Raw genomic sequence first — 19,548 nt, 5'->3', positions numbered from 1 at the left:
TGAGGGACACAAACTTCTATCTGCTTTTTCTTTCTTTCACTAGCCGTCTTTAGGCCAGGATCACATCTCCGCGTTCCTGCGGGCCGCATTTTACGCGGACACGAGAGCCCATTCATTTGAATGGACTCCCGTGCCCCGGGACACACAGCGAAGAAGTCCCTGCACTTCTTTGGAAAACGCAGCCCGCATGTGAACCTCGGTTCCCAGTACGGTTGCGATTTACAGCGCAGGCGGCGTGCCATTAGAATTAATGGCACCCGCCCGTGGATCTGCATTCCTTTGTGTGGGTGGTGCGGCTGCACATGTTAGTAACAAAGGTAAAAAACCGGGATGCCCTAAACCATATATGATAGTAATGTTATTGATAGTGGAGTTCCTATCTGGAGGATAACCCCAAAAATAATATAGCACAAATGCAACCGACTCACTAATTGAAAACAAAAAGTGGTGTCCTCGGAACCAATCATATCATGTAAGGAAAAGGGAAAGGAAACCAAGGGAAAGGTATCCCACTGGTCAAGGGGTTCCAATGAGGACAATCCGCGGCTTCTCTTTTATCCTTCTGTTGGTGGTGGTGTTAGAGATATATATACGTATATCTTAATTCTCCAAAAAGAATCCATACACATCCACCCCTCAATAACCTGGTAATCTATTTCTCATTAAATCATTTCTTATTGTGTTTTCCTGTCTCCTTGCAACATCCTTCGTGAGCTCCCAAACCTCTCTTTTTCCTCTCACTTCCATTTGTGTAGAACAAGCTGTGCAAGTTAGTTGAGCTCATGTGTACTGTTCTATTCACAAAACAAATCCCATAGACCATCTTGGGAGTGAGCAAAAGAGGGTGGCTATGTTCCTATATATAGTGGGTCCATGGAGAGTGAACATAGCCACCCTCTAACAAGAAGCTGGATCACTTTTTAACATTTACAGTATATGTATTGTGGAAACTCGCTTCAGAATGGTAGAGCTTTTCTTGTTAAAGCACACAGCAACTCGCTTCTTTCAGGGCCTTGTTGCCCAATTTTATTTAAAAGTAAAAGTTCCAGAAACACAAATGCTTCCCACACAGGGGTATCCAACATCAAACCAATTCAGCCTTCTGGCTCTTTCAGCTACACAGCTTTATATATGTCTCCTACAGACTCCTTCCACAAGGTTGTTTTTGCACACAGCAAACCTTTAGCACACAGCTATTCTGGCTCCCACCTCTACTAGGTGAAGCCCACCTGACTCCACAGCAGAGACCTCCTGTCTGCTGGGGTGGAGCCTTCCTGATTCCTATCTGCCGGGGTGGAGCCCTCCTGACTCCTGTCTACCAGGGTGGAGCCCTCCTGTCTGCCGGGGTGGAGCCCTCCTGACTCCTGTCTGCCGGGGTGGAGCCCTCCTGACTCCTGTCTGCCGGGGTGGAGCCCTCCTGACTCCTGTCTGCCGGGGTGGAGCCCTCCTGACTCCTGTCTGCCGGGGTGGAGCCCTCCTGACTCCTGTCTGCCGGGGTGGAGCCCTCCTGACTCCCGTCTGCTGGGGTGGAGCCCTCCTGACTCCCGTCTGCCGGGGTGGAGGCCAGAATAATGACCTGGCCTCCACAAAAAGGCCTGCACACACCTGTGCAATCATCGTGCTGGCTGCTCTCAAAATATGGACCCAGGATTGGAGATTTCATCCCTCCCAAATCTCTTAGAAATATCCAGGCTCCAGGTCCCAAAACAGGCTTTACAAACCAAAGAGGAAGCTGATAAGCCAGTTTCCTCTGTATTATGAGAACTGCCTGGAGCCCCTCAACCGGTATGGTTGAGAATCCTGGGTCTCCATCGTGATTTCCACTGTGGCAGGATACCGCACTGCCACAATATATATAGTATATATGTCCAATGGGGCACCATATACAGGCTGTGCAGCCCAGTTATGCCTTGCTGGTCTTCTTTTCACAATGCTGGTCCAATGAAGTGCCTTTAATGCACACTTTCACAATATTGCATAGCCAGGAGTGCCATCTAGTGGTCAACTATAAAACAATTCTAATACTATAAGGGTTCATTTATGTTTTGATATCTTACTTAAAGTGGAGTTCCACTCACTCTGTAAAAAAATTAAAATCAGCAGCTACAAAACTATATCTGCTGACTTTAAAAAAAACAGCCACTGACCTGTCCCACAATCCCGCGGTGTCCTCCACGCAGCCCGTTTCACCGGCCATCCTGTATTCCAGGCGCCAGCATCTTCAGTGTGGGCACCCGGCTGTGACAGCTTGCGGTTTCACAGCCGGGTGCCCACTTCGCATGCGTGAGTAGCGCTGCACTTCCTGAATGGCGCCGTAGTCTTCTGGGACCTGTCACGTGTCCCAGAAGTCTACGGAGAGGGGGGATAGGAGAACAGCTTCCGCTTCTGATCACCTGGGCAATCGTAGCGGAAGTGGGAGCGGGTACCTGTCAATTTCGGATACCTGCTCCCCAAAGGTGCCAATCCTTAATGGGGAGCGAGGGAACCAGTATTTAAAGAGGAACTTCCCCTTTTGGGTGGAACTCCGCTCTAAGGCCAGGTTCACACCTATGCAGTTTGTGTTTGATCTGATTCTGCAGTGCTTTTTGCGTTTTTATGTTTTTTTTTAGTTTTTTTTGCAAACTTGTTGCTGGACAGATTAAAATGCAAACCACATCAAAAACTCTGTGAATGAGTGATGTGGCCAAGTGGGCGGAGCCCCGCATGGCCGTGTTGTTTTCAAATCTAACAGATAGTACAGGGAGAGGTTTCCCTGTACTTGCTGCAGCACCCAGTATCCGAGAGCCTTTTCCAGGAACGTGTGCAATGGGAAAATGGATGGATTGAGAATGAATTGGAGATCAGTAGTTTGCTGGCAATTATCTACACTGGTACACGCAGTAAATGCAAGGCTGTTTTTTTAAAGGCACACCAAAAGATTTGCATCTACCATTTGCTGTTTTTATTTTTTTTGATGATGTGGTATTAAGCTGTCCATAGATGGATCGAATCTCGACTGGTTCAACAGGGACCGCTCAAAAATTGATCCATCAATGGGTAGGCTGGTTGTGCTAAAGCTGACACATCGAATTACTTCAGTACAGCCAGTCTGTCGGATTTCTTCCATGCAGTCACTGCTTGGCAGCCATAGCCACTAGTAGAGATCATGGTGTCCACTGTGATCATTGTGTTCTGTTGGCAGGGAAGCTCCCCACCGACAGAATACAATAGCACTGCAGGAGGGATTCCTCCATCGACACTGACTGTGTTGATGGAGGAATCAAGCGATTTTCTTTGCTTCCACCTGTGGTGGAACTGTATAATCTATGCCTTGTCTTAAGGTAGCTAAAGAGTATTCCCGGCACCCTTTACCAGTGGTCCCCTGCCGCTCCCTTCTCCATCACACCTTGCCAGGGGTGGACTGACAACTCATGGGGCCCCCGGGCAATAGGGGATCATGGGGCCCCTGTGTCCTTGCCCAAACTCAAAAAAGCCTATGAAAAAGGTACCAGGGGCATCTCATGGGGCCCCCTAATGCCCCCGGGCCCTCAGGCAGTGCCCGAGTTTCCAAATGGTCAGTCCGCCCCTGCACCTTGCAACACTACCTGAGTGTTTCAGCATTGTCCAATGACCAATACAGTGATGCCCCTGCACCCCCTGGTCCTTGACACCACTGATTTCAGTGCCAGCTGTGATGGAGGATAAAGCAGAGAAGTGTTGTCAGGTTGGTATAAGGGGGTCTTTTGCAGAGACCCTGTCTCTTTGCCTTGTGCCGCTTAGGCCTCATGCACACAGGACGTAAAAAAAAATAAAACCTGTCCTAGAAGCTGTCCTCCTAGCAGCAGCGTTTTTGCCCAAAAAAACGCCTGACGCTTGTAAAAGTATCTAACCCTTTTACAACCATTTAGGCGCGTTTACAAGCATCAAGCGCTTGGGCGTTAATTCATTTCATTGGCCAGAATGATCATTTATTCTGGCTATTGAAATTAATTAGCGCTCAAGTGCTAAACGCGTGTGGACACGTTTAGCCACGTCAAGCGTTTTCTCTGCCAAAACGCTGCTGCTCCTGGATGCACTAGCCCTGGGGTTTTTCCTGCTGGTAAACGCTACTGCTACCAAAAGCTTCAAAAGTCTATGTGTGCATGGACACATAGGATAACAGAGGGCTGTTTGGAAGCAAAACGCCTGAAGCCCCTAAAAGTGGCTGCAAAAATGCCCCGTGTGCATGAGGCTTCAAAGTGTTCTTGTCACTTTGCCTTGCACTTTATAATCCAAGTTTACTTAGGCACCTTTAGCCACTTAAGGACCGCCCTATAGCAGATATACTGCTACAGGGCGGCACCTGTACGCAAAATCTACGTGCGCAAAATATCATGCATTATACGTGATTTTGTATTTCCTGGTAGGGTGCGTGTGCGCCCTACCCGCGCCGCCATTCGTGGCTGCAGATGTCAATCACCAGGTCCCAGATGGTAACTACCCGCCCCATAATCACCGACAGGGAAGACTGTTTTGTTTACTAACAGTCTTCCTCCCTGTCAGCTCAGGCACACTGCTCGGGATGGCTGTGCACAGTACAGCCATCCCGATCAGTGGGCTTACAGTAAAGCACACCCCTCCCCCTAGTAAAACACTACCAGCACATAGTTAACCCTTCGCTACTAACATTAACCCCTTCCTGCCCAGTGCCATTAGTACAGTGTCAATGTTGTTTTTTTAGCACTGATCACTGTATTGGTGTCACTGGGGATGTCATTGACAGCAAGTTAGTTCCCCCCCAGTGTCAGAATGCCCGCCACAGTCCCGATTGTCGCTGATCCCCGCCATTACTAGTAGAAAAAAACACTTTAACATTTGTAAATGCTATAACTTTCACCTAAACAAATTAATTTACACGCATTGGGATTTTTTTTTAGCAAAGACATGGAGCAGAATACATTTTGGCCTAAATTTATGACGAAATTAGATTTTTTAATTTTTTTACTGGACATGTTTTATAGCAAACAGTCAAAAATATAGTTTTTTTCCTCAAAATTGTCAGTCTTTATTTGCCTATAGCGCAAAAAATAAAAACGCACAGGAGATCAAATACCACCGAAAGAAAGCTCCATTTGTGGGAAAAAAAAGGATGTAGATTTCATTTGAGTGCCGCGTTTCATGACCGCGCAACTGTCAGTTAGAGTAACGCAAAAAAAATGGCCTAGTCAGGAGGGGGGGGGAGGGGAATACATCAGGAGAGCAAATGGTTAGGCTACATGCACACGGGGCGGTTTAATAACGCTGGTAATGTTAGCTGTGTAAAGTCACGTCAAAAACGCAAGTTTTTCAGCGTTTTTGCGTTAGCTTTTAGATGTGGGTTTTTTTTGTGTTTGCTGTTTACTCAAAAATACGTCCAAAAACGCCGGTTTGTCATGTTTTCCAGCGTTAGAGTGTTTTTACAGCTAAAAACTCCTCTAGAAACCCACTAGTTCTGAGGGTTTTTTTCCAGTCAAAAAATGCCCCTGCCAGAAACAGCTGATTAAAGCCTATGTGTGCATGGACACATAGGATAACATGTTGGGGAGTTTACTGGCTGTAGAAAAAACCCCAAAAGCGCCAAACGCATGTGGACTTACTCTGCACACAGTGTGGTATCAAAAGGGTTACAGCGACATGTTGGTAAAAGGCTTAAAGAACTGAGTCACGATCGTCCAAAAACAGCTTTCATGTGTTTCATCGCTCAGCAGGTCTTCTCACACAACATAAAACACGACCCACTTCTCTGCCAGCCCTCCATACCCAGCTGGCACTTTGTTACCAGGATTAGACCGTTTGGAAGAAACGATTCTATGTCGTGATCCGACGATGTGCACTTGTGGTTCGGATCTGTAGTCAGGTATGTCTGAACGACAGGGTTTGTACAGCTTAAAGACGAACATATAAATCCAGGGACAATTACCGTCCTGCTAGCATGTAAACCAGTGCCTTTATTTTGTGCGAATTGGGCAAAAATGATTGTTCTTAACCCCAGGTTCACAGCTAAGCATTTTCCGCAGCGGTTTGCAGAAACGCACTACAGAACATCTAGCATGAGTTCCTATGGGACAGGTTCACATCTCTGCGTTTTCACCCGGTGCGTTTTTTGGAAAGGGTCAGGGACTTTTTTCAACCACTTCTCGACCGGCCGTTGTTTATAAACAGCCGGACGGTGGCACTGCAGGGTCGGGTGGCCGTTTATAAACGGCCTCCCCACACCCTGCTTGTGCGTGCTCCCGCACCGCGATCCGGTGCCCGCTGTGTCCTCCGGACACAGTGAAACACCAAACGTCGGACGGGACCTCTGTGCAGATGGACAATGACCCAAAGCATACTGCAAAAGCAACCAAAGAGTTTTTTAAGGGAAAGAAGTGGAATGTTCTGCAATGGCCAAGTCAATCACCTGACCTGAATCCGATTGAGCATGCATTTCACTTGCTGAAGACAAAACTGAAGGGAAAATGCCCCAAGAACAAGCAGGAACTGAAGACAGTTGCAGTAGAGGCCTGGCAGAGCATCACCAGGGATGAAACCCAGCGTCTGGTGATGTCTATGCGTTCCACACTTCAGGTTGTAATTGACTGCAAAGGATTTGCAACCAAGTATTAAAAAGTGAAAGTTTGATTTATGATTATTATTCTGTCCCATGACTTTTGGTCCCTTAACAAGTGGGAAGCACATATGCAAACTGTTGTAATTCCTACACCGTTTACCTGATTTGGATGTAAATACCCTCAAATTAAAGCTGACAGTCTGCAGTTAAAGCGCATCTTGTTTGTTTCATTTCAAATCCATTGTGGTGGTGTATAGAGCCAAAAATGTTAGAATTGTGTTGATGTCCCAATATTTATGGACCTGGCTGTATATTTGACATTAAAAAGTATTGCGGTTGCAACATTGTATCTATTTGTATCCATTTCGGATACAGATGGTTTTTCGGATACAAATAGATACATTGTTGCAACCGCAATACTTTTTAATGTCAAATATAATAGCGGACTGGAATTCTTCTTCTTTCTCTTCTTCTTCTTCCAGGTCACAGCTCATGCGCAGATTTTTTATCGGTAAAAATATCGGCCGATTTGCCCATCACTGCTGCGAAAATCGTCCGATCGGCAAAATCGGACGATTTTTTTCCAACTTTACTGATCAAAAAATCTGACAAAATCCAGAAAAACGGCCGACCAATTAACCCATTAATGGGGCGAAAATTGGCCGATTTTTTTTCCGGCCGAAATATCGGCCGATTTTCGACCCATCTATGGCCTGAATAAGTTTTAGCCCTGGTTCACACAGATGCGCTGCGTAATTGTCAGCATTTTCAGTGCGAATTACGCACCGCATCAGAATTGCACCCCATTCATGCGAACTGCTGAGGGTGTGTACGTTAAGTTAACAACACCCCGAAATCGGTCCGCAAAGTGCAGTGCAATGTGCAGAATTGGATCTCATAGGTGTGAATCCGCAGATCCAATCCATCCTGCGGGGATCATCGGAGGGGTGACACCAACCCTAGGGACACCCCTGCCTAACCCTCAAGGGGTGTACAATCTAAAGTCCCTAACTTAAACTCATACACATACTAGGGTCAATTTAGACAGGATCCAATGAACCTACCAGCACGTCTTTGAAGTGTGGGAGGAAATCGGAGTACCTGGAGGAAACCCACGCATGCACAGGGAGAACATGCAAACTCTAGGCAGGAGGTGCTGTGGCTGGGATTCGAACCAACGACCTGAGTACTGCCAGGCGGAAGTGCTAACCATTTTGCCAAGATCTAGCGCAGCTCTGCACAGAAACCAATCAGCTTCCAGGTTGTATTGCCAAAGCTTAATTGAACAAGCTGACATTGGAAGCTGCAAGGATTCATCCCAGAAGCTGATTGGCTACCATGCACAGCTGCATCAGTTTCTGAGTGAGCCAGCTTTAGTAAATATCCGTATAATTAATCACTCGGCAACCTCAAATTATAAAAATCCAAGAAAAGTCACACTTTCACCCTTGAAAGCAGAAAATTACTAAAGAACCTTTTCTTCTACTTAAACTCAACAACCCTTGCACCAATAAATAGACAAATAAATTAAAGTCTCCAAAATTATTCCATAAATAAGTGTCCAAAACTTAATAAATGTCCAAAAATAAATAAAATGATAGTACACCACGATGCGTAATACGTCAGACGTCACGCCCTCTGACACGTTTCGTCACTTCCGGACTTCTTCTAAAGGGATCCCTTTTTTCACTTATTTGTTTTATTTTATTTATATATATATATATATATTCATTTATATATATACTTTCTTTTTCTTGTTTTTTGAGCGTACACAAATTTTTCTATTTTTCACTTTTTATTGGAGTGTACACAGAGTGTTGTTGCATGATTCACGTGTTACTCACAGTTGAATCTATTGTTATTTTGCACATTTATATATTTGGCACAGATATAGTATTTACTTTTGTGTTGAAAGTAATTGAAGGTAATACACTATTATAGTTATATTTTTTCGAGGTATCACGTGGTCCGGAATGGAGAATTAAAGGTTGGAGACACTGGATTGAGATATTGTGGTGGACTATCATTTTATTTATTTTTGGATATTTATTAAGTTTTGGACACTTATTTTTGGAATAATTTTGGAGACTTTAATTTATTTGTTTATTTATTTATTGGTGCATGGGTTTTTGAGTTTAAGTAGAAGAAAAGGTTCTTTAATAATTTTAGCAAATACCGGCCACCGGTAGGTTAATTGGCTCCTGTCTGAATTTGCCATAGAATTAGAGACAGGGACCTTAGCCCCTGGAGGGCAGGGACTGATGTGAATGCACAGTATGTAAAGTTCTGTGTAATTTGTCAGCGTTATATAAATCCCCGTAATAATAATAATAATAGATACGCTTTAGCCCTGGTTCACACAGATGCGGTGCACAATTTGCAGCATTTTCTGTGCGAATTCCACACCGCATCACAATCGCACCCTGTTCACACGGACCGATGCGGGTATGTATGTTAAGTTAACAACACCCCGACATCGGTCTGCAAAACGCGGTGCGATGTGCAGAATCGGATCGTATAGGTGTGTGAATACCCATGCGATCTGATTCTAGTGCGGACCAAAAAAAGGGTCCTGCACATTTTTGTTGCGGGTGCGGTGCGATTAGAGCCCTACAAAATGTATAGCTCCAATTGCAGCACACACAAATCTCATGTGATTTGTACAGGAATGCGGTGCGGTTCCTATGCGAATCACATGCAATATACTGCGCTGCATATATGTGAACCCGGACTCAGTATAAGACTGAATACTTGGCCTCTGCTCTACGCTTAGCAAATAGTTGTTTTTAATGTCAGCCATCTCAAGTATAAATGTAAGCGCAGGTTGATGCAGGTCACAGAGCTTCTAAAGCAGTGTAGGGGGAGCATTATACCGCGACTGCTGTCTTTTTCCCCATTCGCACCTGTCAGACGCTGAGCTAATCTGTGCAGAGCAACTGTGCCCTTAGCAACAGAATGTGACTGCTGAAAAGGACCCAGCAGCGTGAGTGACATGAGCGCTTTTCAGTTACGCAAATAATTCCGGCATTAGGTGGCTTTTGGCAGCCGTGTCCTGCTGCTAAGGATGTGTGCGGTGCGCAAACCTCCGACTCCACATCTGTACACTTCTATTTTTATACAGCTGATGTTCCTACATAGAAATAGCAGATTTAGAACATTATAGGGTCGATTCACGACTGCATGATGCCTGCTATATCTGTATCGCATGGATCAGCTGAATCTACTGCATGCCTACTGGTTTTTGCAATACTTTATGCGTATCAATCGCTTAAGCCCAATTAAGGTCACAAAAAAAGATATATAGCCAGATTAACATTGTATGAACCAGTGGCGTCTCTAGGCGGGTGCGGTGGGCTGCGCGCCGCACCGGGTGACACCTATCGCATGGGGTGACACCGGACCCTCTCCACCTCTGCGAAAAGGAAAGTTTTAAAGCAAGCTGACGATCCCCGCAAGATGGATCGAATCTGCGGATTGAGCATAATGGATGGGAGCAACAAAAAGAAAAAAATATGCCGGGACATGATCTACAGCAGTATTTCTCAACCCTTTTCAAGTCACTGCACCCTATAAAAGTATGCAAAATCTCAGAGCACTCCAGTCTAAGGCCGGCCATAGACGGTTCGAACGATCGATCAACTTGGGTACAACTAGCCTGTGGGATTTACTTGTGATTATCGCTAGCGGCTGCTATAGCCGCTAGCAATAGTCACTGTATTCTCCCGGTGGGGATGACTTTCCCCGCCCACTGCTGTTGTGAGAAGATAATAAGCTCAGCAGGAGGGATTCCCCTTCAGCGCTGTTTGTGTTGATGGGCGAATCGTGCGAGTTTTTTTCCTGCAACTTGTGGAAGCAGGAAAGAAATTTGCACCATCTGTTGGCTGCCTTAAAAAACAGAAATGTTACTTATCACTGAGAAACCTGAGCCTGAGACAATGCACACAACGGCTCTAATGAAATTAACTTCTCATCAGAAGACCCCTTCACATCAGAGGTCCCTCTATCACATCACAGTACCCCTTCACATCAGAGGTCCCTCTATCACATCACAGTACCCTTTCACATCAGAGGTCCCTCTATCACATCACAGTACCCTTTCACATCAGAGGTCCCTCTATCACATCACAGTGCCCCTTCACTTCAGAGGTACCTCTATCACATCACAGTACCCCTTCACATCAGAGGTCCCTCTATCACATCACAGTACCCTTTCACATCAGAGGTCCCTCTATCACATCACAGTGCCCCTTCACTTCAGAGGTACCTCTATCACATCACAGTACCCTTTCACATCAGAGGTCCCTCTATCACATCACAGTACCCCTTCACTTCAGAGGTACCTCTATCACATCACAGTACCCCTTCACATCAGAGGTCCCTCTATCACATCACAGTACCCCTTCACACCAGAGGTCCCTCTATCACATCACAGTACCCTTTCACATCAGAGGTCCCTCTATCACATCACAGTGCCCCTTCACTTCAGAGGTACCTCTATCACATCACAGTACCCCTTCACATCAGAGGTCCCTCTATCACATCACAGTACCCCTTCACATCAGAGGTACCTCTATCACATCACAGTACCCCTTCACATCAGAGGTCCCTCTATCACATCACAGTACCCCTTCAAATCAGAGGTCCCTCTATCACATCACAGTACCCCTTCACATCAGAGGTCCATCTATCACATCACAGTACCCTTTCACATCAGAGGTCCCTCTATCACATCACAGTACCCTTTCACATCAGAGGTCCCTCTATCACATCACAGTACCCCTTCACATCAGAGGTCCCTCTATCACATCACAGTACCCTTTCACATCAGAGGTCCCTCTATCACATCACAGTACCCCTTCACATCAGAGGTCCCTCTATCACATCAGAGTACCCCTTCACATCAGAGGTCCCTCTATCACATCACAGTACCCCTTCACATCAGAGGTCCCTCTATCACATCACAGTACCCCTTCAAATCAGAGGTCCCTCTATCACATCACAGTACCCCTTCACATCAGAGGTCCCTCTATCACATCACAGTACCCCTTCAAATCAGAGGTCCCTCTATCACATCACAGTACCCCTTCACATCAGAGGTCCCTCTATCACATCACAGTACCCCTTCACATCAGAGGTCCCTCTATCACATCACAGTACCCCTTCACATCAGAGATCTCTCTATCACATCACAGTACCCCTTCACATCAGAGGTCCCCATCATCTTGGAGTCACCCATTCACATCAGAGACCCCCCATCACATCAGTGCTCCCCCTATGCATCAGGGGGCCCTATACATGAGTCCCACCATCACATCCGAGTCCCTCCATCACATTAGAGTCCCCCCCCCCATCACATCAGAATCCCCTCATCATCACAGAGCCCAACCAGTCACACAGCCCCCATCACAGAGCCTCCCGGTTACACAAGCTCCCCATCACAGAGCTCCCCCGATCACACAGTCCCCTCTTCATATCAGATTTCTATCTTTTGGCTGGCTCCTGAATACTCGGGCCAGTCCTGCCTGCCCTGGATCAGAGTCATGTATCGCTATGGTGCAGATTGCCTCTTCCCATTACCATAACAATAAATGACGCTGTGTGTCCTGGTCATCATTGGTTGTTATGGTGTAGGTGGCCAGCCTGCTCACACCATCGCAACTCATGAGGCAGATCCATGGTAAACTGGGTCCCGCATTTTTGGCCAGGCCAGGCCCAGCCCACGTTAAAATACTGAGAGCTTCCAGCTGCATATTAGGAGAGCAGGTAAAAGAGTCCCTGAAAAAAGAGCACACACCTACCAGCAGCCCAGTAAGTACTGTGTCCTGCCCCTAAAGCATCATTGGCTGTTATGGTGTAGGTGGCCATCCTGCTCACACAATCGCAACTCATGACGCAGATCCAGGGTAAACTGGGTCCCACACTCGCGGCAGTCCAGGGGATCCATGGCACCCTGGTTGAAAAACACTGATCTGGGAAGGTGGAGGGGGTGGTTTGAGGGCAAATCTTGTCTATTAGTCTAAATGATTATCTACTTCACTTTCCAAGAAATAAAGACCCTGTGTACAACCTGGGGCTGGGTCCAAGGGTAACTACAGGGACATTGGAATACTTGAGAAACATTTTTGGCCAGGCCCAGCCCACGTTAAATTGCTGAGTGTTTCCAGCTGCATATTAGGAGAGCAGATAATAGTCCCTGGAAAAAAAGAGCACACGCCTACCAGCAGCCCAGTAAGTCTTACCTTCACATATGTTGCCCAGCTTTCTTTGCACAGGCATGGTTGACAGATTGGAACTGTTGCCAGACATCTCCTTCACCTTTTTCATTATAGACTGGCGAATCTCACTCACCAGATTACGACCTGGGAATAGGTTAAGTTGGTTCAGCATGTTGTTAATGCTCTCAGCTGCCTCGTGGACAGGTACCTCCTGCATTTCTTCAGGAAAAGCTCCAATCTGACTACCAGACAATGTACTTTGAAGTTGGCTGCCACTGCCTTGGATGCACGATATTACGCTTTCCTTGTCCATAGCTTGCTGTGAAATGAACTCAGGCTGTGTCTTCATTTCTCCAGGTTCTGCTGCTCTAGAGCCCAACTGGTCTGAGCTTTTGTGGTTAAAAGGAAGTCCTTCTTGATCCTTCACCTCTGGTGCTGGAGTAAGGTCAACAATGAGCTCCATGTGACCTACTGGTGTCCTTCTCTCTGACTGATTGGTGGCAGTACCAGTATCTGTCTTAGTTGCATCTACCTTTGGTGTCTCTCTTAGAAGCCTCTCAATGTTGACAGACTTTACTTCATGGTCAAATATCCCCTGGTGCTGGGTCAGGCGACCTTGAGTTATAAAGACTTTCTTTGACATAAATGTGTTTAATCCTGATAAGAGAGGTCCTGTTTTTGGACCATGTGAACTAGTAGACCTGCCATGTCTTTGTGAAGAGTCCTGACGCCACCCCTTCTTCTGAAACGTCTCTGTGTGTGTCTTAAATTTAATACTGTTGCGTTCTTTCTTGGTCTTCCTCCGTTTTACTTTTATCACTGCGTTGGTGGTTCTTTCACAGAGTTTTCCCTGATCTTTAGAAATGAGCTTTGACTCGGCCAAGCTGGGAATTGGTCTTTTATCCTTTAGAGATGGCGGACAGCTGTTCTTATGATCCATTGTGGCAAAAACTGCCTAAGGACATCACCTATGGCCAACAAGTAGGAAATAAAGAGTTATAGCATGAACAAATGACCAACTACACACGAGACGGAAAAATTCCATGAGCCAATTCACCCAAAAAGTTACAGTGGTTGTAAAGGTAGAAGGTGTTTTACCTACATGCATTCTATGCATGAAGGTAAAAAACCTTCTCTGTGCAGCCCCCCAATACTCACCTAAGCCCCTCTTGATCCAGCGATGTGCACTGGAGTCTTGGCTATCCTGGGACTGCCTCTTCTCATTGGCCGAGACAACAGCAGGGGCTACTGGCTACCGCTGCTATCAATCACAGCAAGTGAGCCAATGAGGAGGGAGAGGGGACGGGGCCGAGCCGTGGCTCCGTGAGTCAATGGACACTGAGCCTGCTGTGGGTGCCCCCATAGCAAGCTGCTTGCTGTGGGGGCACTCAACAGGAGGGAGGGGCCAGGAGCGCCTGAGGCGGACCCAAGAAGAGGAGGATCAGGGCTGCTCTGTGCAAATCCACTGCACACAGCAGGTAAGTATAGACATGTTTGTTATTTTAAAAGAAAAAAATTTGCCTTTAGGTTTGCTTTAACTTTTCAGAGCTTTTTTTTTTTTTTTGTGTGTTGAAGCAAATGTGCACCATATGGCCAGAAGGTTTTAGGCTCCTTCCCATCACGCCCATATGAGTTAGTCAAAATCCCATTCAAAAACTTGGACATTAACCTCCCTGGCGGTATTCCCAAGTGTAGTTCGGGGTTAATTATCAGTGCCAAAAGCGTTAACCCCGAGCTACACTCGGGATTACCCGGCAGCATTGCTCCGGGATCCCTGTTTCACTTACCTTGTCCTGCGCTCCCGCGATGTCCCCCCTGCAGCGTTCCAAGCCATCTCCTCCGGCCGATGCCGGCATCAGGGTTCCAGTCCCTGCGAGCGTTGGGACGTACGGGGGACGGAACCGGCGGGAAATTTAAAAATTCTAAAAAGTGACATTCACTAAATACACTAAAATCACATAGTATAACATTCCTGTATCAAACCATTTCACATACATTTTGTCCCGAGTGCTTTGTCCGGCGCCCTGCCTGCATTTTTACTGTTCTTTCTGCCTGGAAACTGAGAAAAGTCCATGGCGTCCAAAAAAGCATCCCTTTAGGTCAAAAGCGGTTTTAGACCGGCTAGAGAACAGCGATAGCAAATCAGAACCACTTGCAGAATTCAGTGATAATGATTCGTGGGGGAAATTCCTCATCAGACACTGAAAAACATTCTGCGACTTTGCTCAGCGATGTGCGAACTTGGCACTCTATTTCAAATTTCAGTGTTTTTGGTTTGATTATATTATTGAATTAAATGTATTATTATAATATTTTTTATGATTATTATATTATAATTTATGATTTCGTGTTTCAAATTTTATCATACCCGGGATGTTTACTAGACTCTTGTTTGGATAGATTTCAGAGTTATTCCTAAAAATTACAGCCTACAATAAAAAAACAACAAATTTCCATGCAAAAAAAATGTACCGCTTTGAAAACGGAAATACTGACATAATCAGACCGCTAGGGAGGTTAAAGTATAGCTAAAGGCAAAACATATTTAGTTTTGGACAGAGTATGGATGGATTAGAACCCCTGTCAGTTTTTATTGCAGTCTGTGCCCCCATTAGGGAGATTCACCCTCCCTACTTGTCCTGTTTACTGTTATCAGTGAAAGTAAAAGAAAATTCATAACTTTTGGTTGTCCACAGAAAAATTATAGAGGGAAAATCTTATGTGGACACTAGTCCCCCAAGGGATTGCCTTAATATACAAAAATTTTTCTCACTTCTTGTTTTGGCTATGGGACAGAAAGTGAGGGTAAATCTCCCCAATGGGACGCAGATGGCAAAAAATAAACTGACGGGGGTTATAAACCCTCCCTTACCCACTTTCCCTCCAGAAGGTTTTATCCCCTTCATGACCAGGCCATTTTTTTTTCTATTCGGCACTGCGCTACATTAATTGACGGTTGCTTGGTCATGCAACACTGTACCCAAATGAAATTTATTGATATTTTTTTCACACAAATAGAGCTTTTTTTGGGAGGTTTTTGACCACCGCTGGGTTTTTTATTATATAATTAAAAAAATGACTGAAAATTTTGAAAAAAAGAGTATTTCTTCATTTCTGCTATAAAACATAACTAATATAAAAAAAAAATAAAAAAAAAGTCTTCATAAATTTAGACCAAAATGTATTCTGCTACATATTTTTGGTAAAAAATCCCAATAAGCATACAGCGGGTAAAATGGGTATTGAACATTTCACCATTTTCCCCGGTTAATATATTTCTAAAGGTGCTATTGACATGACATTTCACCACATGTTGGTAACAGCCCATGCAATCCATACATACAAAGAAACCAAAACAAATACGTTCAGAAATTAAGATATGTGTAATAAAATGGAATGACAGAGGGAAAAAGTATTAAACACATGAAGAAAGGGAGATGCAAAAAGGCATGGAAAGCCAAGACACTACCGTGTTTCCCCGAAAATAAGACATCCTCCGAAAATAAGACCTACTTACAGGTTTCCTTCTGGGTGAAATATAAGGCATCCCCCCGAAAATAAGGCCCCCCTAGGCTCTGTCTCGTAATGAAAATTAATTTACCGTAAACTGGTTGCTAGGGCCGCCCCGACTGGCGTCTAGCAACCAGTGACGTCACTGCTGTGTGGAGGCGGAGCGGAGGTCGGAGTGAGCGGGAGAGAGATGCGTGTAGAAGAACAGGAGGATCAGAGCGGACGGGACGCGGCGAAGGTGGTGAGTGCTGGTCTGTCTCTGGTGACACCGCCCTCATGATGACTGAAGGTTCTCAGTCAGTGGCAGACCCTGCTCCAGCCCAGGTCCAGGGACCCAGCCAGCCCAGTGACAGGCCACAGGGGGGAAATGTCTGATAAAGGGGTGGGGGGGATGTCTGGTGAAGGTGTTCAGTGGCACAGGGGTGGGGGGAGGGGATCACTTAAAATGACACAGGAGGATCAGAGGGGGCAATCAAAATGACACAGGAGGATCAGAGGGGGCAATCAAAATGACACAGGAGGATCAGAGGGGGCAATCAAAATGACACAGGAGGATCAGAGGGGGCAATCAAAATGACACAGGAGGATCAGAGGAACAATCAAAATGACACAGGAGGATCAGAGGGGGCAATCAAAATGACACCGGAGGATCAGAGGGGGCAATCAAAATGACACAGGAGGATCAGAGGGGGCAATCAAAATGACACAGGAGGATCAGAGGGACAATCAAAATGACACAGGAGGATCAGAGGGGACAATCAAAATGACACAGGAGGATCAAAAGGGGTTACTAAAATGGTAATTTCCTTTATTTTCATTTAACAATAAATGTGTACCGTATTCTTCTTCATGGAAAAATAAGACATCCCCTGAAAATAAGACCTAGCGCATCTTTGGGAGCAAAAATTAATATAAGACACTGTCTTATTTTCAGGGAAACAGGGTAGCTGAAATCTATCAGTAATAAAAAGCAATCCTGCCCCTTGTAAATACAAATTAATATCAGCTGGTTCAGTCTCAACTGATGGCCTATAAAAAGGTGTCTCATTACCAAGGCGCCACACAAGAAATATCCCATGATGGGTAAAATCAAAGAGCTCTCTTAAGACCTTTGCCACCTTATTGTTGCAAAACATACTGATGGCATTGGTTACAGAAGGAATTCTAAACTTTTGAATGTTCCAGTGAGCACTGTTGCGGCCATAATCCGGAAGTGGAAAGAACATAATTTCACCATAAACCAGCCACCACCAGGTGCTCTTTGCAAGATTTCTGACAAGTGAAAAGAATTATCAGAAGAGTTGTCCAATAGGCAAGGACGATTTGTGGGGAGCTTCAGAAAGACCTGGAATTAGCAGGTAAAATAGTTTCAAAGAAAACAATAAGTAATGCACTCAACCGCCATGGCCTGTATGCACGCTCACCACGCAAGACTCAACTGCTGAAGAAAAAGCATGTTGAAGGTCGTTTAATGCTTGCTGCACAACATTAGGAAAAGCTTGTGAAATACCGAGAGAATATAGTCTGGTCAGATGAGACCAAAATTGAACTCTTTGGATGCCATAATACACACCATGTTTGGAGGTCAAATGGCACTGCACATCACCCCAAAAACACCAACAGTGAAGCATGGAGGTGGGAACATCATGGTGTGGGGCTATTTTCAGCATATGCTACTGGCAAACATCATGTCATTGAAGGAAGGATGAATGGAAAAATGCACCAAGTCATTCTTGATAAAAATCTGCCACCATCTACCAGGGTGATGAAGATGAAGCGAAGGTGGACATTTCAGCCAGACAATGATCCCAAACACAAAGCCAAGGAAATTTTCAATTGGTTTCAAAGGAAGAAAATAAAGCTGCTGGAATGTCCCAGCCAATCACATGACTTGAATCCAATAGAAAATCTATGGAAAGTACTAAAGATCAGAGTTCACAGAAGAGGCTCACGGAACCTTCAAGATTTGAAGACTGTTTGTGTGCAAGAAAGGGTCAAAATCACACCTGAGTATTGCATGCCACTAGTTTCTCCATACACGAGGCATTACCAACAAAGCATTTTGTACCAAGTATTACATTTCAGTTAATGTGTTCAATACTTTTTCCCTGTGTCTTTCCATTTTTTACACATAACTTAGTGTCTGAACGTATTTGTTTTGGTTTCTTTGCATGTATGGATGGATTGCATGGGTTGTTATCAGCTTGTAGTGAAAATGCCATGTCAATAACACCTTTAGAAATATATTTACCCCCCTTCTTGACCAGGCCATTTTTTGCGTTACGGTGCTTCGTTACTTTGACAATTGCGCGGTCATGCAACGCTGCACTTTGACTGACAATTGCGCTATAAACAAAAAAAAGACCGACAATTTTGAGAAAAAAAACAATATTTTTGACTTTTTGCTAGTAAACATGTTCAGTAAAAAAAATTTAAAAAAATCTAATTTCCTCATAAATTTAGGCCAAAATGTATTCTGCTCCATGTCTTTGCTAAAAAAAAAATCCCAATACATGTAAATTAATTGGTTTCCATTACCATTGGCGGTATATATACTGGAATTTTTTATTTTTTTCACTAGTAATGGCGGCGATCAGCGACCTATAGCGGGACTGAGGCACGGGGGGGAACTGACTTGGTGTCACTGACATCCCCAGTGACACCAATACAGTGATCAGTGCTAAAAAAAAAAAAAAAAGCACTGACACTGTACTAATGGCACTGGGCAGCAAGGGGTTAACATGTGCGGTGATCAAAGGGTTAACTGTGTGCTGTTTGTGTTTTACAGTAAGCTGTGTGAGTGTATTCCACTGTAAATACACTGCTTTGTATAGCTCTGCTATGCAGAGCCATACAAAGTAGTGTGCAGGAGCTGACGGGAGAGATCTGTGTTGTTTACGCACAGGTCTCTCCCCCCTCGGAGATACTTGAGTAATCACCGGTCGGGACCCAGTGATTGACAACTGAGGCCGCGAATGGCGGCGAGGGTAGGGAGCGCGCGCGCCCCCTACCTGGAACTGTAAAATCTCACACACACATACATATATATATATGATTTTGCGCACCCATGCCGCCCTGTAGCAGTATTTCTGCTATAGGATTGTGCGGAACCGGTTAAGCAATCAGTTGCATTGCAGTAGTGCAGGTATGATTTTTAAAATTGCGGCACACCAAACTGCACGGTGCTGCGGTACTATGTGCTTTAGTGGTGGTGAACCCCTCTGCGTTTGCTAGATGCATGGGGTGACGATAAGAATGAATGGCAACTGCGCAGAA

At 45.2% G+C, this 19,548-nt stretch overlaps 1 protein-coding gene across 1 annotated transcript in view; it reads right to left on the bottom strand.

Moving 5' to 3' along the window:
* Positions 1 to 19,548, bottom strand: part of PRR19 (proline rich 19) — a 47,243-nt gene that overhangs the window by 25,722 nt on the left and 1,973 nt on the right. The window contains exon 2 of the mRNA XM_089687333.1: positions 12,787 to 13,730. Coding sequence (XP_089543459.1) covers positions 12,787 to 13,702 — 916 coding nt within the window. The 5' untranslated portion in view covers positions 13,703 to 13,730. The remainder of the gene's footprint in view (positions 1 to 12,786; positions 13,731 to 19,548) is intronic.

This window comes from Staurois parvus, unplaced genomic scaffold (assembly GCF_062004578.1).
Source record: "Staurois parvus isolate SC_StPar_1 unplaced genomic scaffold, SC_StPar_1.0 ptg000423l, whole genome shotgun sequence".
Classification (NCBI taxonomy): Eukaryota; Metazoa; Chordata; class Amphibia; order Anura; family Ranidae; genus Staurois; species Staurois parvus.
Note: the sequence above shows the minus strand (reverse complement) of the source record. Positions and strands in the feature narration are given on the sequence as shown.